The sequence below is a fragment of the Palaemon carinicauda genome, chromosome 26, assembly GCF_036898095.1.
Source record: "Palaemon carinicauda isolate YSFRI2023 chromosome 26, ASM3689809v2, whole genome shotgun sequence".
In the NCBI taxonomy this organism is placed as follows: Eukaryota; Metazoa; Arthropoda; class Malacostraca; order Decapoda; family Palaemonidae; genus Palaemon; species Palaemon carinicauda.
In genome coordinates, this window is record NC_090750.1 from 96,705,001 (window position 1) to 96,731,943 (window position 26,943).

At 39.8% G+C, this 26,943-nt stretch overlaps 1 protein-coding gene across 4 annotated transcripts in view; it reads right to left on the reverse strand.

Moving 5' to 3' along the window:
- Window positions 1–734: 734 nt before the first annotated feature.
- LOC137619712 (uncharacterized) overlaps window positions 735–26,943 on the reverse strand; it is a 98,891-nt gene continuing 72,682 nt past the window's right edge. For 2 of the 4 annotated variants that reach the window (XM_068350000.1, XM_068349999.1), the window contains exons 5-7: window positions 24,876–24,989; window positions 10,809–11,107; window positions 735–2,920 (exon numbers count right to left, since the gene is read on the reverse strand). In XM_068350000.1, coding sequence (XP_068206101.1) covers window positions 2,195–2,920; window positions 10,809–11,107; window positions 24,876–24,989 — 1,139 coding nt within the window. In that variant the 3' untranslated portion in view covers window positions 735–2,194. The remainder of the gene's footprint in view (window positions 2,921–10,808; window positions 11,108–24,875; window positions 24,990–26,943) is intronic. The other 2 variants (XM_068350001.1, XM_068350002.1) reach the window with 2 other exon arrangements.

A 26,943-nucleotide genomic window follows, 5' to 3' on the forward strand; every position in this document is an offset into this window, starting at 1 on the left:
ACCGCTAACTAGTGGGTGGGTGGTTAACCCAAGGTAAAATTCTGATGGCTTTTCTTTCAGCTTCGTTGAAAGTAATATCCCTTATAAATAGTGTTAATTTGTATTTAGTGACGTAACAAACTTGTGATAAACTATGTTATTTCCAGGATTGACTACTGTAACTCTATGTACTGTACTACAATTTACCAAAAGTGTAACTTGAGAAATTACAAAACATAATAAAAAGAGGAGCAAGACATAAAAAAGTGTCATACCCAGAGAAAGGATCACTCCTTTACTAACTGAGTTATACTGGTTGTCTATTAAAGTGAGAATCGAGTTTAAAATATGTTCAATAACTCATTAAGTTATGAGAACCGGACGTCCCAAATATCTAAGAGAATTGTTAATATCACGCAGCCAACAAATCCTGTTGACTCGAGAATAGTTACAGAGGTTTCAAATTATTGGAGCCTAGATATACGTTTAATGTATGCTCTAGAGTCTTTAAATATGCAGTCTTGAGACTTACAATATGCTCCCACTAGACATCTGAAGGACTGAAGATATGAAGGCTTTCAAGAGGAAAATGAAGACGTTCTCTAAGTGCTTCGATAGTGTGGATTTGAAAATAAACGAGCAATATGCAGCTGAAATGTTGAATACTTTCGAATGAACATGATAAAAAGACACTGGAGGTCCTGTCGAGCGTAGGGTTCACCTACTGTGTAGGACCCGAAAAGAAGTCCTTGAAAGTAAAGTAAGTATTTTATTTACAAAGACAAATATTTGGCTTTGGTTAACTTCAGCTTATCCTTTTTACAAATTACAAGTATTTAACATCAAAAGGAAACCTAAATTGAGTGTCTTACAAGCAAACCAATTTATACTCACAGTTCAAACAAACACATCGCTGAGGACTAACCATGGGTACACTACCTTGGAGGCAATACACCAGAAACATATGGATTCAAATTTAATTCTATTTAGCAGTAGGCCTACAGTATTGTAATTTTAGTGTAAATATCTGTTAGTTCATTAAACAGTCTTGCAATGGTGATTACCTATAAACATTAAGTGGTTATCCAGTTTATGTTAAGAACAGCTGTTAAAATGATCTCATTAGGACAAATCAGTATTTTGAAATTTAAACTTTATAGCAATAAACTAATAAATTTAAACTACTCTATACCAGTAATAGACAACTGTGAGATAATCCCCCAGTGGAGAATACTGTACATCTTAACTGTGTGACTAAGTGCTTGTTTCTTAAAGTAAAGTGGAAAACATTATACTATTGCAAAGTTTTATTGGTTAAAAATATATCAAGTAACTGCATATCAAGGATTTTGGAATTAACAAAATTGAGTACTGTATAAATCAAAATGATAATGAAATTTCTATCTAGCACAATTTAGGTTTTCACGCTAGAAAAAAAATGTTTGAAGCATAACAATACTTTATTAAAATATAATTTTTTCCCCATTAATTCATAATAGCATTGATAGTAAAATTAACTGCTTCAAGACCTATTCGTTTTGGTTTGTAATGAGTCGTTTAATTTTCTGTATATATAGTAAATGATTTACAAATGATCTTCAAAAATTTCTACATACAGTAAATGATTTACAAATGTCCAATTGTTCATAAATCCTTCCGGCAACTGTACTGTATTTACAAAGTTTTATAGGGGTTATAAACTTTGAACATCTCTTATGTATTAGGCCTTTCTGCAATACTAATATACAAAATACTGTACTGTACACACACTAATCATATATAATTAAGGTATCTTTATTTTACCTAACATTATGCTAGCCTTAAAATTTACGTTATTCTGTTATCCAAAAGATGGTGGTAGTTGTACATTTTCACTAATCTTGACATCAAGAAAAGGGCATTTTCAATAATTACAGTACTTTTATTGCATTCCAGGAAATGCTACAATGCATGTATAGGTGTGAGTATTTTTTACTAGTTTTAGAAAGATGAAAATGTTGCACAAACCAAAACAAAAACAGTTATCAAACTTATCAAATTTTGCTCATCCCTCCCTGTTTTACACAATCCATTTTCTGAAAGGTTTCAATTTTTTTTTTCTATTTCACATTTCCTATTTTCTGACTCACACTTGAACACTACCACAAGGAAAAATCTTAAACGACACTTGCAAATTATGGTATGTATATAAACCATATAAACACTTTGAGAATCATTAAATGACCAGCTCATCACCATCAGATTCTACCTTGTCAAAAGCTGGTACAGGTGGTGGGGCATAAGTGGGCAATTCCATACTAGAAAATTTGTTTTGCAAGGGAGTTTCATTTTGACAAAGTGCTTGATCACCACTGTCAACTAGGAAATGTCTCTCTCCATGGGTATGATCAAGTTTGGCATCAGAAGGTAAATGTTGCAAAATTGGACTATTTTCAGAAGGGGAATATTCATTATCAGATGTTGGGGAGTTGATATTTTGCACTTGATCATCTAATTCAAGATATCCTTCTGGAAGGGGCAACTGACTTGGATGTGGCGAACTGTTACTGAGGGGTACCTCTTCCATTATTGCAAACTGCAAGTCTTTTTCAGGTGCTGGGAAATCATGGTCTGAATTATTAGGGCCACTTTCCGGATGATTCAGGTTTACTGATGAGCAAGCAGAAGACATTTTGCTCTCATTAACTACATCACCATGGTGCGCTGAATGACCATCAATGGACCCACTGGAATCTCGAAAATCAAGGGTTTCTGGATGGGCTACATATGTTGCAGTAGGTCGTCTCCTGTAGGAGTCATATGTTGAAAATACTTCAGGAGTATGTGATGTGTTGGATTTCCGCCCATTACTCTGATCTGTCAGATTCTCGGGAGTCATTATAGTTCTCGGGTTCCGGAAAGTAGACAACCTATTTTCTTGTGGCAAATTGTATTTATCATGCTGTTAAGAAAGAGAAAACGACCAACTGAAAATTTAAAGTAATGACAAGTATAGTACTGTACATTAGATATTGACTTACTGCACTGTATAATACTTGTACTATAATCAAGCTACATAACAGTATGCAAATTCTTATCAAAATGGTGAAATTTTTACTTTTCTTTAAATTACTGACAATTACTCATATGCATCTAATGTAATCTTCATTTTTAAATATTTAACTTAGCCGGTGAATATATAGCTGCAACTCTGTTGCTCGACAGACAAAAAACTGTACAAAAAAACTCGCCAGCGATCGCTATACAGGTTGCGGGTGTGCCCATCAGCGCCAACTGTCGGCCAGATACCAAACTCCATGTAAACAAAGACTCAATTTTCTCTCTGTCGACGTGTCGACAAGACGTACTTTACTCGCTGTTGCTAACTGGAGTTTTTCACATCATCTTTGGTGAAGTACTATATTCTGGTTTTGAGCTTTCGCTGTGCAGGGTTTTTTCTTCAAATAAATCCTTGAACTCTTTTTTGTATCGGATTCATTGTTGATGACTTAGATCGTTTTTTGGAATTTTCCCTTGACCAATTCAAAATGGCTGACCTTTCACAAGTTCCCAAGTTTAGAAAATGCAATGCTAGGGACTGTTCTAGGCGTCTTCCGAAGGCTTCTCTCGACCCTCACACTGTTTGTTCCAATTGTCGGGGTAAAACCTGTCAATTGGAAGATCGGTGTGAGGAATGCGTGGGCCTTTCGGAATTCGATTTTATCGAATTTGAAAAGTACACACGCAGGCTAGAGAGAGATAGAATTAGGAGAAGTTCTTCTAGGTCTATTGATGTTTCCTCTCCTCATGCCCCACAACCTATTCCTTCCCCTGTAGTGGTTGTTCCTAACCCCCCTCCTAGCACTCAGGAACCATCGATGGCTGACATGATGCGTGCTATCCATGCCCTGGGGGAGAGAGTTGAGTCCCTTGCAAGTGACCGCAATCAACTCATGGCGGATGTTAAGGAGCTAAAGTGCCAAAGTGCCGCGGGAAGTGATAAAGTGCCAAGTGAAAGTGTTGTGAACAGTGTTGCGCTTGAGGGTTCGTCTGTTCGTGCCTGTCGTCCTCCTAGTCCGGGACCTCTTGCAAGCTCCCAAGTCCAGGGGAGAAGCAATGTCGCACGACGCATGGGTTCAAGAGGCTTTGATCAGCGAACAGACGTTCCCTCCATGGTATCAGGCGTATCTCCCCAAGATCGCCCCTACCTACGTAAGACGAGAGAGCCCGTTTTTACCTCGTCGTCTGAAGGTGTTTCTCGTAAGAAACTTTGGACCAAGGTCTCACGACCTTTAAAGCGTAAATCGGTCCCTTCAGGACAAGTCCAACGTCCCGGTTGTAGCCACTGGGTCAGTTCGGACTCGTTGCCGTCATCTGATGACTGCTCACCGCCTAAGAGAGGCAAAGCGGTACCGCTTCAGTCACTAACCCCGTCTGTCGCCGCACCTGCTCCCGTAGACCCTAAATGGGCTTTGCTGCAAGACATGCGGTCCAAGCTTACGTCTTTGATGCAGGACTTTCATGCGGAGAAGGTTGCTACCGTACCTTCTGGCCAACAACCTTCCAAGCGATCGGTTGTGCGTCCTGTTGACGCTGAGGTAACCTTCTCGCGTCTACCAGTTGAGGTGGTTCCTCCACCGATGCGATCCAGTGTGGGTTGCCAGCCGCACGTTGACGTTAAGCGACGCACGGAGGTGGTTGTTGACGTTCAGGACGTTGAACAATCATCAGAGGTGACTTTTTTTGACGCGGTGCGTCAACCTCCGCAACCCGGTGTGGTTTCCACTGCTCAACCCAGACGGTCTAGACAGTCTCAGGTGGACGCTGTGCGTCCTCGCGCTCCCATGGTTGTTGACAGTTCAGACTGTGCAGCAGTTCCATGACGTTGTGTTCGGCTCCATCACGCATGCACCAGTGCGACCGGACTCAGCGAACCAGACGTTGCCCACTCCGTTGCCGTTTCCTCATCAGTTTTCGGATGAGGAACTTTCTGATGAGGATGTTGCTGAACAACAAGACGATCAACAGTCAGAACTGGACGAGCCTAAGTCAACTCAACCATCTTTGGACTTTAGAAAAGTCTTGGCTGTATTCAAAGAGTTGTTTCCTGACCAGTTTATTTCTGTGGCTCCTCGTTCTCCGCCGTCAGAGTTTGTATTAGGCATGCCTTCTACCGCACCTGCCTTTACTAGACTCGTCCTCGCACGCTCATCTAAGAGAGCTTTGCGGCTGATAGGAGACTGGTTAGAGTCCAAGAAGAGTTTAGGGAAGACAGCATTTGCCTTTCCCCCATCTAAACTCTCTTCTAGATCGAGCGTCTGGTATGCCACGGGAGAAGTTCTCGGCTTGGGAGTTCCTGCCTCTGCCCAGGGCGACTTCTCAAGTCTTGTAGACTCTCCCCGCCGCCTTGCCATGAGACGCTCGAAGATTTGTTGGTCACCATCGGACCTGGACCACCTTATGAAAGGGATCTTTAGGGCTTTTGAAGTCTTTAACTTTTTAGACTGGTGCTTAGGAGCCCTGAGCAGGAAAATCTCTTCAACAGATAAAGATATTTCTTTGCTCATTATGTCCTGCATGGACAAGGCCGTCCGTGATGGGTCCAATGAGCTAGCTGCCTCATTCACGTCCGGAGTCCTGAAAAAGCGAGCGTCTCTCTGCTCGTTCCTGTCTGCTGGAGTTACACCATGCCAGAGATCTGAACTCCTCTTTGCTCCCCTTTCCAAGTGCCTGTTTCCAGAAGTCTTGGTAAAGGAAATTGCTGCTTCGTTAGTGCAGAAGGACACTCACGATCTAGTTGCGTCCTCAGCTCGCAAAGCTCCCCCTTTGCCTTCATCTTCCGCTAGACCGAGGATAGACACTCCAGCGTCTCGCTTTATTCCGCCCTTTCGTGGCAGAGCCTCCAGCAGAGGAGGTGCTCGTGCCGAAGGGAAGCGAGGGAAGAGGAAAGGATCCAAGTCCTCTAAGGGCAGAGTCTGACTGCCCGCAACTTCAGACAGCAGTGGGAGCCAGACTCAAGAACTTCTGGCAAGCCTGGGAGAGGAGAGGCGCAGATTCACAATCTGTGAAGTTACTCAGAGAGGGGTACAAAATCCCTTTTGTACGCAAACCCCCTCTAGCAACGTCTCCCATCGATCTCTCTCCCAGGTACAGAGAGGAAGAAAAGAGACAAGCCCTGAAACTGGAAGTGTCTCTTTTGCTAGAGAAGGGAGCGGTGGTCAAAGTCTCGGACCTTCAATCACCGGGATTTTACAACCGCCTCTTCCTAGTTTCGAAGAAGACAGGAGGGTGGAGACCGGTGCTAGACGTCAGTGCTCTGAATGTCTTTGTCACAAAGACGAAGTTCTCCATGGAGACCACAAAGTCAGTCTTAGCAGCAGTCAGAAGGGAAGACTGGATGGTCTCGCTAGACCTAAGGGACGCCTACTTCCACGTCCCCATTCACTCAGACTCCCAACCTTTTCTGAGATTCGTTTTCGAAAATGTGGTCTACCAGTTTCGGGCCATGTGCTTTGGCCTAAGCACAGCTCCTCTCGTGTTTACGAGGCTGATGAGGAATGTGGCCAAATTCCTCCACTTATCGGACATCCGAGCCTCCCTTTATTTGGACGACTGGCTTCTCAGAGCCTCTTCCAGTCGTCGCTGTCTGAAGGATCTCAAGTGGACTCTAGATCTGACCAAGGAATTGGGACTCCTAGTCAATTTGGAAAAGTCGCAACTGGTCCCATCCCAAACTATTGTGTATTTAGGGATGGAGATTCACAGTCTAGCTTTTCGGGCTTTTCCGTCGGCCCCCAGAATAGATCAAGCCCTGTTATTCATCCAGAACATGCTGAAGAAGGAACGCTGCTCAGTCAGGCTGTGGATGAGTCTGGTAGGGACGCTGTCATCCCTGGAACAATTTGTGTCACTAGGAAGACTACACCTCCGTCCTCTTCAATACCATCTAGCTTTTCACTGGAAAAAGGACAAGACGCTAAAAGCGGTCTCGATCCCGATTTCCGAAAAGATAAAGTCTTGTCTGACTTGGTGGAAGGACAATATCAACCTAAGAGAGGGTCTTCCCCTGGCTGTTCAGACTCCCAACCACGTTCTCTTCTCGGACGCATCGGACGTGGGCTGGGGCGCGACACTAGACGGTCGGGAATGCTCAGGACTGTGGAACTCGAGTCAGAGGAGCATGCATATCAACTGCAAGGAGCTGTTGGCAGTACATCTGGCCTTGAAAAGCTTCAAGTCTCTCCTTCGAGGCAAAGTGGTGGAAGTAAACTCAGACAACACCACGGCCTTGGCGTACATCTCCAAACAAAGAGGTACCCACTCACTGACGTTGTACGAGATCGCAAGGGACCTGCTCATCTGGTCAAAAGGTCAAGACATCTCCCTAGTAACGAGGTTCATCCAAGGCAACTTGAATGTCATAGCAGATTGTCTCAGTCGGAAAGGGCAAGTAATTCCAACCGAATGGACCCTCCACAAGGATGTGTGCAAGAGACTTTGGGCCACTTGGGGCCAACCAACCATAGATCTCTTTGCAACCTCGCTGACCAAGAGGCTTCCAATCTATTGCTCCCCAGTCCCGGACCCAGCAGCAATACATATAGATGCCTTCCTCCTAGATTGGTCACATCTGGATCTCTACGCATTCCCACCGTTCAAGATTGTCAACAAGGTACTGCAGAAGTTCGCCTCTCACGAAGGGACAAGGTTGACGTTAGTTGCTCCCCTCTGGCCCGCGAGAGAATGGTTCACCGAGGTACTTCGATGGCTAGTAGACGTTCCCAGAAGTCTTCCTCTAAGGGTAGACCTTCTACGTCAGCCTCACGTAAAGAAGGTACACCAAAGCCTCCTCGCTCTTCGTCTGACTGCCTTCAGACTATCGAAAGACTCTCGAGAGCTAGAGGCTTTTCGAAGGAGGCAGCCAGTGCGATTGCTAGAGCAAGGAGAGCGTCCACCATTAGAGTCTACCAGTCGAAGTGGGAAGTCTTCCGAGACTGGTGCAAGTCAGTTTCTGTATCCTCGACCAGTACCTCTGTAGCTCAAATAGCTGATTTTCTCTTATACCTGAGAAAAGGACGATCCCTTTCAGCTCCCACTATCAAGGGCTACAGAAGCATGTTGGCATCGGTTTTCCGGCATAGAGGCTTAGATCTTTCCAACAATAAAGATCTTCAAGACCTCCTTAAGTCTTTTGAGACCACCAAGGAGCGTCGTTTGGCTACCCCTGGATGGAATTTAGACGTGGTGCTAAGATTCCTCATGTCAGACAGGTTTCAGCCGTTACAATCAGCCTCCCTGAAAGATCTCACTCTAAAGACTCTTTTCCTGGTATGCTTAGCCTCGGCTAAAAGAGTCAGCGAGATTCATGCCTTCAGCAAGAACATCGGATTTTCGTCAGAAAAAGCCACCTGTTCGCTGCAACTTGGTTTTCTAGCCAAAAATGAGCTGCCTTCTCGGCCTTGGCCTAAATCTTTCGATATTCCCAGCTTATCGGAGATCGTAGGCAATGAACTAGAAAGAGTCTTATGCCCTGTTAGAGCTCTTAAGTTCTATTTAAAGCGTACCAAACCTTTACGAGGCCAATCTTTAGCTTTATGGTGTTCAGTTAAGAAACCATCTTTGCCTATGTCAAAGAATGCTTTATCATACTTTATCAGATTGTTAATACGAGAAGCTCATTCACATCTGAGTGAGGAAGACCGAGCTTTGCTTAAGGTAAAGACGCACGAAGTTAGAGCTGTAGCAACTTCCGTGGCCTTTAAGCAAAATAGATCTCTGCGAAGTATAATGGACGCAACCTATTGGAGAAGCAAGTCAGTGTTCGCGTCTTTTTATCTAAAGGATGTCCAGTCTCTTTACGAGAACTGCTACACACTGGGACCATTCGTAGCAGCGAGTGCAGTAGTGGGTGAGGGCTCAACCACTACAATTCCCTAATTCCATATCCTTTTAATCTGTCTCTTGAAATGTTTTTAATGTTGTTTTTTATGGGTTGTCCGGAAGGCTAAGAAGCCTTTCGCATCCTGGTTGATTTGGCGGGTGGTCAAAGTCATTTCTTGAGAGCGCCCAGATTAGGGGTTTGATGAGGTCCTGTTGTATGGGTTGCAGCCCTTGATACTTCAGCTCCTAGGGGTCTATCAGCATCCTAAGAGGATCGCGAGGCTCCGTAAGGAAGACGTACTTATAAGGCAGAGTAATCGTTCAAGTCGACTTCCTTACCAGGTACCTATTTATTTTGTTTTTGTTATTTTGATAACTTCTAAAATGAAATAAAAACTCTTAGCTCATAAAATGTAAACATATTTTACTGGTCTCTACCCACCATCCTGGGTGTGAATCAGCTATATATTCACCGGCTAAGTTAAATATTTAAAAATGATATTTTAATTATAAAATAAATTTTTGAATATACTTACCCGGTGAATATATAAATTAAATGACCCTCCCTTCCTCCCCAATAGAGACGCAGTGGGACGAGGAGAAAATCGAGTCTTTGTTTACATGGAGTTTGGTATCTGGCCGACAGTTGGCGCTGATGGGCACACCCGCAACCTGTATAGCGATCGCTGGCGAGTTTTTTTTTGTCTGTCGAGCAACAGAGTTGCAGCTATATATTCACCGGGTAAGTATATTCAAAAATTTATTTTATAATTAAAATATCATTTCTAAGAATACCACTGACAATTACTGGGTTGATACATTAAAGTCAAGAATATTTGCATTCACTTCAATGATTGTTAAGAATAGTAACTTGGTGATTTAGACTGGATTGTCCTGGATTGTAAATTTTATATCAAAAGCAAGGAACTAGGAACTGTAAGGTTGTTTAAAACATTAATAAAAATGATGAAAAAAATAATTAAAAAGTATAAAATTTAATTAAAAGTAATACAGCAAGAATGCTACATAAGAACATGTGTTCCAAGAGTGGGCTCTTCTCTCAAGTTGAAAACTTCCAAAAGTCCAACACAATTACCTAGGAATGCAACTCATATCCCCCACAACCACTATTAAATTTGTATTCTGTGTACTTTCTGGGGTTAATGTGCTGTGTTGTCACCAAGGATTTTCCTTTGAAAGGCAAGAACAGTGAATCCAAAATGACATAAATACCAAAGAATGAATGAATGATTCATAATTATCTGTAATCATAACATCAATGATCATTGATGCCAATATCAGTATAATTAATGAGGATTTTAAAGACATATGAAGCCCAGCTTCCAATTTTAACTTGAAAATGCCAATAGCTTCATGCACAACTTCTCCAAGAATCTTGGTGAGGATTAACCTACCATCCTCACCACAAGCATTAAAGAGGAATCGTTCTCTGATATCCCAAAGACTGGGACATTCAATCAGTAAATGCCTACAGTCAGGGAAACCAAGCAATCACCACAGAAGGTTTGGCACCTGCCACTCATCAAGAACTCGTGTTAAACAGGTATGCCTAATTCTTAGGCGACAGAGGAGAGTTTTCCACTTTTCAGGGAAAAATCAGAAGTGTAATGGTTTACATAAAAACATAATCTTAGCCAAACTTTGTGCCACGTTTTTCAGTTAAAATATCACAGGATTTTCACTAAATGAATCCCATCACAAATTGAAAAGAATGAAAAAGACTAAATTAATGCAATACCATAAGAAAAATGAGATTAACAGAATTAGCAATGAAATTCCACTATCTTGTAGAGTAGAAACTGGCATGGAGAGCTCTCCTGAACTGTTACAAAAGCAGCAAATTATTATATATTGAATCAGTGTCAATTGAATTTAAAAGACAATGAATGTGGATATAGTATGATTATATGGATTAAGGTTATCATGAAACAAAACAATTTTTATCATACCTTATTACGAGTGCAGCATTTGTATATCATGTAAGTCATGAACATGATCAAAATAATTACTGCACAGAAGAAGATAATGATGACATACATTGGGGTCTCCTCGAGAGACTTCAAGAAGGATGATTCTGAGCCATCTGATTCATCTTTTAATTCTTCATATTCATCTTCCAACTCTCCATAAAGTTTGAGGGTCGGTAATCTGGAAACATTCTTTGCAGTGGCCCTTGTTGTAGGTATAGTTACTTCTTCCAGAGCAGAGCTTATGTTCACGGTTACCTCTGGAACTAATGAAACCATCACTATTGCTCTATTATTATGGTCTTTAAACAGAAAAATATTTCAAATTTTGTCTAAATACAATTCCCAAAAAGCTTCAAAACATATAACACAAATACAAGTGTGAAATAAAATTACATGAAATATCCGACATAATATTAAAATATCACGTATATGAACCAAAATGTCCTTTTAGTTTTTATATATATAACCAAATTACTGTACCTGGAATCTATTAAAATACATGGCAAATTTTAGAAAAAAAAAGTTTCCATAATAATTTAGTGTTAAATAATTAAACATTGAATTTTTGGGGGGATAAATAAACGTGTTATCTAGGTTTTTAGAGGAAAGCATTTAGATACAAAATTAGTTGCAGAAAAAAAAATTATCATTTAGTGACTAGGTTTCAGCATTACCTTTGGTACAAATCAATTTCCAATCTCACAAGGTCCTGCCAGCTACATTTTTGTGGTTATACCTAGGTTTAGAAAAACACAGTACTACTTTCAGAGAAACTGCTAAGAATGTTTGCAAACTCATGTTAATTCATGATCCAGTTTTTAACATATAGACTGAGGTTAGATTAATATCCTTAGGTACCTTATCTACTTGTTCATTCCAATCCACGCTACATGGGGTGGAACCTAACATAAGTGAACACTTGATATTCTTCCTAGACAGCAGAAATTCTAACCAGTCCTCCACCTCTTGTACTAAAGAATTGGATGGCATAATTTGTTTGCAAATAAAACATTGTTGGAATCTGTACAAAGTGTATAAAAAGTATTTTGATCACCATTTTTAGAAAACATGTCGGACTGCGAGACTTGTTACATACAACTAAGAAGTGAATACTGAACAAGAGAATAGAAGTTTCCTCATTATAACAATATCCCCCACCACAACAGCGCTTCCAAATCCCGCAGCTGATTTGGAACTATCCGTAAAAACAAGTTTCTTATGATGATGAGCAGCATGATTTAAGAATTCACTTTTCATTACCTTACTAGTTAAGGGCATTTTCTCCAATAAATATACTTTAACAGGGGGATTAAAACAGGGGGAAGACTTAGGATATCCTACCTCTGCTATCTGTCCTTTAACAAATCTATTTCTCTGGTATCATTTTTCAGCTGTACATCAAAAGGCTTGAGCACTCTAGATCTGTTAAGAGATTGATCTAAAGGGGCCCTAACATACATACTGTTAGGATTGTTTCTCATAATCGGAGATGGATTCGTTTCTTCAAAGGAGTATGCTAATTAGATTTTTCTTAGCTACCTGAGAATCACATGGATTCTGATGGACGTTTACCTCTACAACATGCTTTGTAGCTTGATTAGTTATGAGGTTTGGTTCAGATTTAGATGAAGATATATTAATAACTGAGCCCTCCTCTAGATTGACACTAGAAAGAGAATATTTCAATTTGACTAAACATTCATCATTACTAGCTTTCTTTTTTTATCTTGGAGGAGTTATAATTTCCAAACTACATTTTTTCCCTACAGATTATGCTTTAGGGGTTTAAATTCAATCATTTCCACTTCAGAAAGATCTTCCGTGTTTTTAGTGGCTAGTAAGTCAAATCTATTTTGTACATTAATTGGGGCTTTTTGCTTGGTTTGGCAATTTTGTGCGGTATTGCCTTATGAATACCACTCTAGCAAAAGTTTAACTGTTACCTACCAGTTTTTTTCTCACTGAACCATAGGTGATATGTTCATCATTTGCATTCTCAATTATGGATTGTTTCAGCTGGCAATTAACACACTGTCTCGAGTTTGGAGAATGGGCTCCCTCAAAATGAAAACAAAAATTGTCTACTTTACATTCTTTAGGAACGCTGTGGAACTTTGAGCAGTTAATACATCTTCTCTTCTTGGTCCATTTCATATTAACATACCCAAACTCATAACACTTGTAACATTGCATAGGGCGTAGATGAAATTTTTTTGACAGTAATGTCCAAGTGTCTGATCATGATATAGTCAAGTTAATAAGGTGATCAAAAAACTAATAAAATTACATTATTACTTCCTTTAAACTTTTTAACTTTAAAAACTGTACTAAGCACCTCTTCAGTATATCATACTCCGAGAACTCATAAAGATCATTAATATAAATAATTCCCTTTGCATGGTTAAATATATGGTGAGGAAAGACACTCTAAACAACATCTGATGGAGAGGATTTAAAATTATTGAATAGTACTGCCAGTCTCTCATTGCCAGCTTTCATTAGCGGACTATGACCATACTGTTTCAAATTTTCTTGAGGAATACAGCCTACCTATTTTCCAAGCATTCATATCCTTTGATTATATTATTACTCCCTTCCTTGTATGATGCCACATACCGAACTGGTTCAAGTTTAAACTTAGGCTCCATTTCCTGTACTTTAAAAACAATGTTGAGCACTTTGGGATATATTCATATTCTGAATCCAAGATATTTTGGGTGCTGTGTAATTTTGCACGACAGGGAAAGTATTAGCTCAAATTTTCAAAGGAATTGTGCATTTTGTGATACAAGCACCAATTTTGGCACAAGTGTTCATTGATATGTTGCAAATATTTTTAGATATTGTGGCACTTGAAATTCTCTTTATGCTCGCGATATTGGATTTCTAATGGGGTGCTAATTAAAATCTACATTTGCTATTATCTTTGTACATGATGAAGCTATTGATTTAATTCTGGTATCTAAATATACGGTTTGGTGGTTTCGGAATCCAATGGTACCAATTACCACTTGGTATTGTCTATCACAGTCTGTTATATAATTGTATTTGGAAATTATCTAGGCCAATATTAAATTCAACACAATAGTTTGGAAGGAATGCTTTTATTGAATGCTGACATGCTATGTGGTCAAGTATCTGAGGTTAGGAGTACACTGACATTCTACAATGATCTGCTATCTAATGCTAGGTATATACCTATACTGAAGATAATGTGTACATAAACAATGTCCCGTTAACAAGTTCAGCATTGGCACAAGTACATGTATGTTGTGGAATCACCGTCATGTGCAGTGCCCTTCACAAACACAGAGGGCTGTGCATTGAAGAGCAGCCGTGTATTGTCATTCTCTAGACCTTGACAAACCCCAATTGATAGGTGGAGGGAGCTCTGGTGCTGGCAGCAGTATCTAGCCCCACACATGTCCACCTTGATAAAATGCCCTCTAGACATGTTCCTCTAGAGCTGCCTTTGTTGGACGGATGAGCTGCACATTGTTCTTCCTAGCGAAAAGTTTCCTCCTGGGCTAGTCATTCTCTGTGCATTTGATGGTTCAGTCAAACTACAGGATCCCGAACCTCTCCATGATGCGCATAGTATCGTCTGGTATATCACATGGTGCAGAGGACAGCAGCAGCAGTGCCTCAGTGAGTTCTGGCAGTCCCTTCCAGATTTCCCATTCAATCTTCTTGCGTCCTTTAGCAAAACTAGACACTGTCACATCCAGTTAGAGAATTGAACATTGGCAGCGCACGAGCCTTCTCTCATCCTAACTCAGCTGCTATTTCATGTGCTGCTAGGTATCAGAAACTCTGGCCTTTTCTGAAAGCTAAAAACAGTTTGTCTTCTGACAAACTCTTGTGCCAGGAACACTGCCAGCACCACAACACTAGTGTCTACAGTCCGGATGAGTATTGCAAGGAGTCCATACTGGGCTGCATGAGATGCATACAGCAACATCAAAGTGTCAGCTTCTTCAGTTACATGAGGTGAGCGAGGTCATATCTGGCAGTATTGGCTTGCGGAGCACTGCCTCTCCACCAGTAATGATGAGTTTGTCTTCCTGGTCAAATCATTCCATTAAAGCTGCTGAGGAGCAGGAACAGCTCAGTGACTCGAGCAGCTAGTGGCTATTGGCTGGCATGAAATGCTGACCAAGATGTGTTGTCATTGTCCACAGTATCAGTGTTGTCTTCCAGGACTCATACTGCATTGCCTAGCCATCAGCATTTTTCATCAAAGTACTGTTTGAAGTCTCCTCTGATCGATGATGCCACTGAAGTCACTGGAACTGGCAAGTTCTTGATGCTGCTAGTGACAGGGGGTACATCAGTGCAATAGTTCAGCAAGGGGGCGACTGTCTCTGACCGTGCATCGCCAGATCATCCAACAATGATGACGCTCCAATCCACTCCTTCACCAGTGTAAGAAGGATATTGTATCATGGAAATGGCAGTACCATGGAAGGATTCCTATGATGTTGTTGCACTAGGGTTGTGATCTATGTTGTCTACAGTGGCAGTTGTGAATGCTTTGCCACTCATTTGTGGAGGGCAGACCACTCGTTCTCTATGAAACGTTTGATATACAATGTTACCCATCTGTGCTGAAAGCTGGAGCATTCTATCATAGGAGATGCTCAGGCCAAGGTGTGACACTCTGTCAATCCATTTCTTCTTGTGTATGAGCATGCAGCATCATCCCTATATATATTGGAAGTGTGGTCTCCTGTGCAATACTGTGCCTGATACTAGTGGATGATTTGGTGCCACGTGTTCGCTTGTGTTTGATGCTGTTGCACATCAGTATCTGGGCAGTGGAAATTCATGCAGGGTTAGTGCCTGCCATGTGAAGGGCTTGGCTCCTCCAAACATGTGATGGTAAACAATCTGTGCAGCATGGGCAAGATGGACTGCATCACTATCCAGCTCGCAGGCTTTGCCATGAGCAGCACTATCATCATCTTCAAATGCCATCAGGATGTCTCTCCCTTTGGTGTATGCCTGCATGTCAGGAAACTGAGCAGCGGTCTCTGTTTCAGTCATGTGGAGTAGACTCTCATGTCCACCTGGACTCTTAGCTGTTCCATTCTCGACTGATGGAGCTGGACAAGGTCAGCCAATCTGAATAATGGTGCCGTCTCCTTCGCGTTTCGTTTCTTCAATGTAGAGGACTTATTCAGCGAAGACATCTGACAACATTTCTTGTTCTTGGCATGTGTCCTGTGATCCTGTTGACTGGCTTTTCTTGTGCGATTGTAAAGTCCTATTAAGCAATGTGGGTGATACTGGGCTTCCAACGTAAGCATGTCCCCACCACTGAGACAGCCTAGGAGTTCTGTATCGTCAAGAAGAGTTGCACAGACGCACACCCGTCTGTTTAAATGGAATGTAGCAGTTTTGTTAAGCCTTTCAGCCCCAGCAGAATAAACAAGTTTTGGGACCACCTCCTCTGTACTCGATGAGTGTGAATGTAACCTGGTGCCTTTGCATCCAGCTTGTTCCTCATGGCTCTCACCTTCTTTCTTGAGGGCTCTCTTTAGTGCTATCTACAGTTAGGTGTTGTTGTACTGAAGCTTGCATGTCTGATGATATTTTGCACTGTATAAAAAGTTAGATTTATATTGAGGTTAATTTTTCTTTATAATTAATCTTTATAGTTCTTTGACAAATTCCATAAATGTTCTTATATTACAGTAAATACTTTTACTATGCTTTTCTTGTTGGTGATGGACAATTCCAGGGGAACTGTTTCAACTTAAAAATGGTAGTTATAGTAATTATCATAAAATCACCCTAATGTTATTTTGGCTTGAACAAGACTTCCAGTTCTGAGTTTCTCTTGTGCTTGCTTAAAGGAAGGGCAGAAATTTTCCCTCGTTACCTTTTCATACGGTATGGAGTTTTTGTTGCCGGTTCCGTATCTAATAATGAAACTTTATTTCACATACTCCTTATTGATCTTATGTGATAACGGGGCAGCCCATGTTGTTTGATGTAATTAATACCGCATGCAGTTTCCTGGATTTACCACGTGTGCTATTTGCTAAAGATTTTGCGAGTCTGTGACATACTTTGACGTGTTAAAAACGGGGCAATGCTTGCTGCTCTTTATGTGATTTTTTTAGCCTATCTACTACTAGTATTTGGCTTATTCTTGCCAAAACACACACCGGAATTCAGGCGAGTTCAACTTTTATTCGCTGCAAGAATTACACCATTCGTGATCGAACCTCAATTTCCTCTGGATAAAAAACTTAATTTAAAACCTTAGTTTTGCTAAGATTTTTGTAAATGGGATTCCCTTAAAATGGACTTTCACTGACAATAGTTGCCTATTTCGTTTCAGGTCACGTGTTTGAGAGTCTTTTATGAGTCATGGATCAGTCAAACTCCAACTATTTGCAAGCGTCACAGTTTGGTGTCCATTCACTCATGCCCCTTTACCAAAAGCCATTACGAAGTCAAAGTTTCTATATGAAAAATATTTTTACGTTGCTTTAAAAGTATTTGTTAATGTTCCTTGACTATAATAATTTGCAATAATCATATATAAATAATGGCATTGGTCATCCATTTTATGTATGCACCGTGTGTAACCATCAAAGCTTCAATGCTATGACCATCATTGAGTCTTTCCAGGTGAAATGATCGTGGAAGCTTCCAAGTTCGCTAAATTTGACCAAGTTCTCTGCGAGTGAACTGTACCCACTCCCAGTTTCTTTTCTCTTTGATTGGTCAGTGTCTCAGTCTTCTTCTCTTGATATATGAGGCATAAATTCCAGTTAGTTGGGGTGAAGTGCGGTGATGTTGATGGTGAAGTTCACTCGCCACCACCACCAGCTCGTCTGAAGCCCTTTGACATGGTGGAACTATTTCTTAAACCTGCAATGAAACTGACATTGTTAACGTTTGTTGTCACCACTACTATCGACAATATTACACTGCTATACCACTATAACTACCACTATCACCACCATCAACATCACCACCACATAAACATACATTTAGACACCAGAATTCAAGTCAATAATTGCATTAGAGCCAGAGATAATTGCAAATGTGATTTTCAGTGGTTGCCATTTGGAAAGTCAATATGGCAGTCAATACTTGATAATACCAAGTGGCGATTAGTACCACTGGATTCCTTTCTGCCCAAAAGATACATTTCGATACCAGAATGAAGTCAATAGCTTCGTTACGTCCAAGGATAATAGCAAATGTAGGTTTCAAGACCCTCGTTTAAGAAGCCTACAGAAAATAATGTTAAACCAAAAACTGCAAATGGGAAGACCTCATCCAAGATGTCTTCCAGAAATTAAACCATAGGTTTTTCCTCCATTTTGCAGTAGAATTGTTAGGGGTTAAGGGCCAATTATGAAGAACTTGAGCTCTTCATTCATGAGCACTCCCCCATAACAATGTCTACAAGAGAGCAAACGATGATAATACTCGTCCTTGCGAATATATTTGCTATAGGACACCATATGATCACCGAGTAGGGAACCATGGTGGAAGTTTCATATACATTCATCGAGATATTTCCCAAATATCTTGGTCTATTCGTACACCTCTGTAGGCAGTGGTTGTACAGATTGATATAGGGAAAAAATATACAATTTGCTCTCTGTACTTGCCTCCAAATGATGAGATTTTGTATGATAATCTAGTAGAGGTGATTCGACAACTCCCTCAACCTTTTCTATTACTTGGAGATTTGAATGGTAGACATCCTTTACGGGGCCATGTTTTAGCAAACACCAGGGGCAATATTATTTCATCAATTGTGGAAAATGAGGATGTCAGACTTCTTAAATCAGGAGAGCCACCACACTTTCATGTTGAGACAGGTACTCTGTCATACATTGACCTTTCAATTGCATGCTCTAACTGCCCTCTTGATTTCGATTGGAGGACAATAGAGGACTGGCACACTAGTGATCATGCACCAATCATTATAAACACCAACAATGGTCCCCCTTTACATTATGTTCCCATTTGTGAGCCCCTTGCTTGTCATGAGTTACAATATGGAAAATAACATTCCCGTTTGTGAGCCCCTTTGCGTGTCATGAGTTACTATATCGAAAATAACGTTCCCGTTTGTGAGCCCCTTGCTGGTCATAAATTACAATATTGAAAATAACGTTCCCGTTTGTGAGCCCCTTTGCTTGTCATGAGTTACAATATCGAAAATAACGTTCCCTTTTGTGAGCCTCCTTGCTGGTCATAAGTTACAATTTGGAAAATAACGTTACCGTTTGTGAGCCCCTTTGCTTGTTTGCTTGTCATGAGTTACAATATCAAAAATAATGATACAATTTGTGAGCCCCTTTGCTGATCATGAGTTGAAACATGGAAATTACGTTCCCATTTGTAAGCCTCCTTGCCTGTCATCAGTTACAATATTGAAAATAACGTTCCCTTTTGTGAGCCTCCTTGCTGATCAAAAATTACAACATGGAAAATAACGTTCCCATTTGTGAGCCCCTTTGTTTGTCATGAGTAAATATAAAAAATAACGTTCCCTTTTGTGAGCCCCCTTGCTAGTCATAAGTTACAATTTGGAAAATAACGTTACCGTTTGTGAGCCCCTTTGCTTGTCATGAGTTACAATATCGAAAATAACGCTTCTTTTGTGAGCCCCTATTCTTGTCGTGAGATAAAATATCAAAAATAACATTCCCGTTTGTGAGCCCCTATGCTTGTCATAAGTTAAAATAACGAAAATAACGTTCCTGTTTGTGAGCTCCTTTGCTTGTCATGAGTTACAATATCGAAAATACCATTCCCGTTTGTGAGCCCCTTTCCCTGTCATGAGTTACAATATGGAAAATAACGTTCCTGTTTGTGAGCCCCTTTGCTTGTCATGAGTTACAATATCGAAAATAACGCTTCTTTTGTGAGCCCCTATTCTTGTCGTGAGATAAAATATCAAAAATAACATTCCCGTTTGTGAGCCCCTATGCTTGTCATAAGTTAAAATAACGAAAATAACGTTCCTGTTTGTGAGCTCCTTTGCTTGTCATGAGTTACAATATCGAAAATACCATTCCCGTTTGTGAGCCCCTTTCCCTGTCATGAGTTACAATATCGAAAATAACGTTCCTGTTTGTGAGCCCCTTTGCTTGTCATGAGTTACAATATGGAAAATAACGTTCCCGTTTGTGAGCTCCTTTGCGTATCATGTTACAATATCGAAAATAATGTTCCTGCCTGTGAGCCCCTTTGCTTGTCATGAGTTAAAATATCAAAAATAACATTCCCGTTTGTGAGCCCCTATGCTTGTCATAAGTTAAAATAACGAAAATAACGTTCCTGTTTGTGAGCTCCTTTGCTTGTCATGAGTTACAATATCGAAAATACCATTCCCGTTTGTGAGCCCCTTTCCCTGTCATGAGTTACAATATCGAAAATAACGTTCCTGTTTGTGAGCCCCTTTGCTTGTCACGAGTTACAATATGGAAAATAACGTTCCCGTTTGTGAGCTCCTTTGCGTATCATGTTACAATATCGAAAATAATGTTCCTGCCTGTGAGCCCCTTTGCTTGTCATGAGTTACAATATCGAAAATAACGTTCCCATTTGTGGGCACCTTTGCTTATTATGAGTTACAATATGGAAAATAACATTCCCGTTTGTGAGCCCCCTTGCTTGTCTGAGTTACAATATGAAAAATAACGTTCCCGTTTGTGAGCCCCTTTGCGTATCATCTTACAATATCGAAAATAATGTTCCTGCCTGTGAGCCCCTTTGCTTATCATGAGTTACAATATCGAAAATAACGTTACCGATTGTGAGCCCCATGCTCGTCATGAGTTAAAATATGGAAAATAACGTTCCCATTTGTGAGCCCCTTAGCTTGTCATGAGTTACAATATGGAAATTAAAGGTCCCATTTGTGAGCCCCTTTACTTATCATGAGTTACAAAATTGAAAAAAATTTTCCTGTCTGTGACCCTCTCTGCTTGTCATAAATTACAATATAAAAAATAACGTTCAAATTTGTGAGCCCCCTTGCTTGTCATGAGTTACAATATGGAAAATAACGTACCCTTTTGTGAGCCCTTTGCATGTCATGAGTCACAATATCGCAAATAACGTTCCCGTTTGTGAGCCCCTTTGCTTGTCATGAGTTACAATATGGAAAATAACATTCCTGTTTGTAAGCCCCTTTGCGTATCATGTTACAATATCGAAAATAATGTTCCTGCCTGTGAGCCCCTTTGCTTGTCATGAGTTACAATATCGAAAATAACGTTCCCATTTGTGAGCACCTTTGCTTATCATGAGTTACAATATCGAAAATAACGTTACCGATTGTGAGCCCCATGCTTGTCATGAGTTACAATATGGAAATTAACGGTCCCATTTGTGAGCCCCTTTGCTTATCATGGTTATAAGTTACAATGTGGAAAATAACGTTCCCGTTTATGAGCCTACTTGCTTGTTATAAGTTACAATATGGAAAATCAACGTTCTCCTTTGTGAGCCCCTTTGCTTGTCATGAGTTACATTATTGAAAATAACGTTCCCGTTTGTGAGTCCCTTTGCTTGTCATGAGTTACAATGTCGAAAATAACGTTCCCGTTTGCGAGCCCCTTTGTTTGTCATGAGTTACAATATCGAAAATAACGTTCCCATTTGTGAGCTTCTTTTCTTGTCATGAGTTATAATATGGAAAATAACGTTCCCGTTTGTGAGCCCCTTTGCTTGTCATGAGTTACAATATCGAAAATAACGTTCCCATTTGTGAGCTTCTTTTCTTGTCATGAGTTATAATATGGAAAATAACGTTCCCGTTTGTGAGCCCCTTTGCTTGTCATGAGTTACAATATCGAAAATAACGTTCCCATTTGTGAGCTTCTTTTCTTGTCATGAGTTATAATATGGAAAATAACGTTCCCGTTTGTGAGCCCCTTTGCTTGTCATGAGTTACAATATCGAAAATAACGTTCCCGTTTGTGAGCCCCTTTGCTTGTCATGAGTTACAATATCGAAAATAACGTTCCCATTTGTGAGCTTCTTTTCTTGTCATGAGTTATAATATGGAAAATAACGTTCCCGTTTGTGAGCCCCTTTGCTTGTCATGAGTTACAATATCGAAAATAACGTTCCCATTTGTGAGCTTCTTTTCTTGTCATGAGTTATAATATGGAAAATAACGTTCCCGTTTGTGAGCCCCTTTGCTTGTCATGAGTTACAATATCGAAAATAACGTTCCCATTTGTGAGCTTCTTTTCTTGTCATGAGTTATAATATGGAAAATAACGTTCCCGTTTGTGAGCCCCTTTGCTTGTCATGAGTTACAATATCGAAAATAACGTTCCCGTTTGTGAGCCCCTTTGCTTGTCATGAGTTACAATATCGAAAATAACGTTCCCATTTGTGAGCTTCTTTTTTTGTCATGAGTTATAATATGGAAAATAACGTTCCCGTTTGTGAGCCCCTTTGCTTGTCATGAGTTACAATATCGAAAATAACGTTCCCATTTGTGAGCTTCTTTTCTTGTCATGAGTTATAATATGGAAAATAACGTTCCCGTTTGTGAGCCCCTTTGCTTGTCATGAGTTACAATATCGAAAATAACGTTCCCATTTGTGAGCTTCTTTTCTTGTCATGAGTTATAATATGGAAAATAACGTTCCCGTTTGTGAGCCCCTTTGCTTGTCATGAGTTACAATATCGAAAATAACGTTCCCGTTTGTGAGCCCCTTTGCTTGTCATGAGTTACAATATCGAAAATAACGTTCCCATTTGTGAGCCACTTTTCTTGTCATGAGTTACAATATGGAAAATAACATTCCCGTTTGTGAGCCCCTTTGATTTTCATGAGTTACATCATCGAAAATAACGTTCCCGTTTGTGAGCCCCTTTGCTCTTCATGAGTTACAATATCAAAAATAACGATCCCATTTGTGAGCCCCTTCTCTTGTCATGAGTTACAATATGGAAAATAATGTTCCCGTTTGTGAGCCCCTTTGCTTGTCATGAGTTACATTATCGAAAATTAACGTTCCCATTTGTGAGCCCATTTTCTTGCCATGAGTTACAATATGGAAAATAATGTTCCCGTTTGTGAGCCCCTTTGCTCGTCATGAGTTACATTATCGGAAATAACGTTCCCGTTTGTGAGCCCCTTTCCTTGTCATGAGTTACATTATCAAAAATAACATTCGCATTTGTGAGCTGCTTTTCTTGTCATGAGTAATAATAGGGAAAATAACGTTCCCGTTTGTGAGCCCCTTTGCTTGTCATGAGTTACATTATCAAAAATAACATTCCCATTTCTGAGCCCCTTTGCTTGTCATGAGTTACAATATCAAAAATAACGTTCACATTTGTGAGCCCCTTTGCTTGTCATGAGTTACAATATCAAAAATAACGTTCCCATTTGTGAGCCCCTTTGCTTGTCACGAGTTACATTATCAAAAATAACGTTCCCATTTCTGAGCCCCTTTGCTCTTCATGAGTTACAATATCAAAAATAACTTTCGCATTTGTGAGCCCCTTTGCTTGTCATGAGTTACAATATCAAAAATAATGTTCCCGTTTGTGAGCCCCTTTGCTCGTCATGGGTTACATTATCGGAAATAACGTTCCTATTTGTGAGCCTCTTTGCTTGTCCTGAGTAATAATATGGAAAATAACGTTCCCGTTTGTGAGCCCCTTTGCTTGTCATGAGTTACATTATCAAAAATAACGTTCCCGTTTGTGAGCCCCTTTGCTTGTCACGAGTTACATTATCAAAAATAACGTTCCCATTTCTGAGCCCCTTTGCTTGTCATGAGTTACAATATCAAAAATAACGTTCCCATTTGTGAGCCCCTTTGTTTGTCATGAGTTACAATATCAAAAATAACGTTCCTGTTTGTGAGCCCCTTTGCTTGTCATGTTACAATATCGAAAATAACGTTCCCGTTTGTGAGCCCCCTTGCCTGTCATAAGTTACAATATCCTAAATAACATTCCTTTTGTGAGCCCCTTGCTGGTCATAAGTTACAATATGAAAAATAACGTTCCCGTTTGCGAGCCCCTCTGCTTGTCATAAGTTACAACAGAGAAAATAACGTTCTATGTTTGAGTAGAGATTTCATCAAGGCAATCACCTTAAGATGGTCATGAAGGGCAAACCCATTCCATTCGAAGCAAAAAAATTCTATAAATTAAAGGAAGAATTAGCAATAGAGTTTAGACAGAAAGATGGAAGATAGTTGATAAAATATGGAGGCTAATGTAAATTGGAGTAATAGAAAAAGATCATAAGAGATATTTGTAATCAACAGATTCCTGCCGTTCGAGAGCCCTCTTGCCCATCTCAAAGCTTCAACAGGGAAAACTACATTCCATCTTGAGCTGAGTGAATTCATCACGACAGTCTCATATTAAGAGGACCAGTGGCTGCTTACTTTGCTAGCTTATCTGCTACTTCCTTTCAAATGACAATCACAGGTGCTAGAAAAAAAAATTACCATTCTTAGAGTGATCTAATATTTTTTAAATTAAAGATATCAATAGAGCTGAAAACTTCCATTACCTGTAACAAACGTTTTGAGAAAAAAGGTTGTAGACCGAGTTGTAGTGTGGCTATGCTATTTTCTCAACAGCTGCTAAAATACAATTTTATTTGCATTAAAAAAGAGGTTGTTCGCTTGAATGAACAGTGTCATAATAAAAGATTTATGGTTACTGGGGAAGCAAATTTAGATTTTCCAAAATGACTCCGGCTGCCAGCTCTCACGACTTGACAACCACCCCAGGCCCCGATTATAACCCTGTACGGTCAAGTCTTTTCTTTCAAGGAAATAACATATGTCCTGAGAGGCAGTATGCCATACATATAAATCATACACGATAATTTACCTATTATTTTACTACATTCTCTCAGCAAAACTAAACAACTGTGTTTTTGAAAAGCTTGCTAGTTTTTTGTACTTATCTAGTAATACATCTTGTATATTAACTTCTCTATAGCCTTTCATCTAGTCTTACAAATGCATCGTGGTTATTATTAACTTTCAGGTAAGTACTGTATTATAATCTTACCAACTGATGATATAGTTACACCATTAAGGATGAACATTGGGTCTTCAGGCTCTGTTGAAGATGCAAGTTTACCAGTAATACGTGATGGCAAAGCAGATGACTCATCTTCAATTCCTGAAATTATTCATAATCTGTTATCAAAGATAAGTTTAAAATAAATTACTAAAGATAACAAGATTCACCTAAACCCTAACATTACCAGTGCATTGAAAAAGAGTTCGCACACTAACAGTTCAAGTCATTAAGGAAAAAGATTTGTTTAGAGGAGTGTAGATGAAGACCTAGGTCTATTTTGCTAATCTTCCGTTTTTCCAAATTTGACAACATTCCAGAATTATAACTGATTAAAAGCCTATATGAATGGGCAGTCAGCTCAGCAAGGTAACATTTTTCTACTAAGGTTCCTGCAGTGTGTGTAAGGTAGACGTGTATTCAAAGCAGAGGACTTCGTATCAGTTAATCACTTGCATACAAAGCACCAGTTATTTAATCAAGATTAATATTATCATCTTTAGGGTGGTTTAAAAATATCAGCATTTGTTTAAAGCAAAATTTTCCTCAAAGTTTGAAGAACAAATGCCCTTTAAAAATAGCTGATAATTTTTTCCCTAATAGTTCTGGTTTCTATATCAAAACACCAATCCTTTTACATGGGTTTAGGTTTAAAATTTTCAAAGAAAAACCATTAAAGTCAATTATTTGATTGATTGATTTAGAGTTCTCTAGCCCTTATACAACCCGCCACGGGTTGTATAAGACCCAAGGTGGTTTCAGAAAAAACTTTAAGTTTTTTTGCCATAATTTTTCCTACGTATTGGTTGCGCGTGATATCGACCTGCGAAACCTCAGTTCAGTGCGCTCAGCAGTTGGGTCAGGATGCATTTCACCTCAGCTTATTTCCTTGTGCCATTTCTGAGATACCCTCGGGTCGAGCTCGATTGATTGGTTTAAAGTTTTCAGGCATCCTGACATCTAAGGTCATTGACGCCGATATAATTTATTTTATATAAAAATTAATAGAATATTCAATTAAAACCATAAAAGTTGAATGTCATTATAGAAGTTGAATAGTTCTCAGAAGACCTGCTTCTGAAATAAATCTAAAAATGCCGCTCGCATGGTAGGACACATCATGTCCAAGAATCTTGGCAAGGATGAACCTGCCATCCTCACCTCGAGCCTCAAACAGATATCTATTTCTTAACTTATTATAATTAGGGCATTCGGTCAACAAATGCCTCACTGTTAAAGGTACTAAACAGTCGTCGCAATACGGTTGGTGTTAGCCCTTCAGCAGAAACTCGTGTGTCAACCGAGTGTGACCAATACGGAGACGACAAAGAGTCGTCTCCCATTTTCGGGGCATCATGTAATACCTCCAAGGAGATATAACCTTTGTTACTTCTCTCATTTTATTGCCATCTAGACTATCCCAGTGCTGTTGCCATTTATTGAAAAACAATTTCTTGATGTTAGGTAGGAAATCATTACAGGGAATGGGATACCTTCTTGGTAGCAACTCGGATGCCACATTCTTCGCCAGTAAATCTGTCTTCTCATTCCCAGACACACCTACATGTGGTGGAACCCAACAAAGTCAAACTATTATACCTCTCCGTCCAATAATAAAAAGCCATTCTAAAATCTTTAAAACTAGATGGTTACTAGAATTAAAAACCTCTAAAGCTTGAAGAACACTCCTTGCATCACAAAAAATTGTAAAATTACCCTCCTTTTCCAACGCTATTTTCTCAATAGCGGTTAGTATGCCATACAGTTCGGCAGTAAATATGGAAGCTGTTAGAGGAAGTGCACCTCTACAATTAAAACCATTACTATGTACTCCAAATCCAACGCCAGCATTAGATTAGGAGTCATCAGTATATATAAAGGTCAAACCCCTATGTTCTGTAACATGTTCGATAAAAAGAGACCTGGATTCTAAGTCAGCCATATTCTTCTTAACTCCAATAAAGTATTTATAAAAAGATACCTCTGGTAATTTCCATGGAGGCTTTGATGATACCTCGAATGGAAGCACCTTACTTCTAATTATATCCAGATTGTT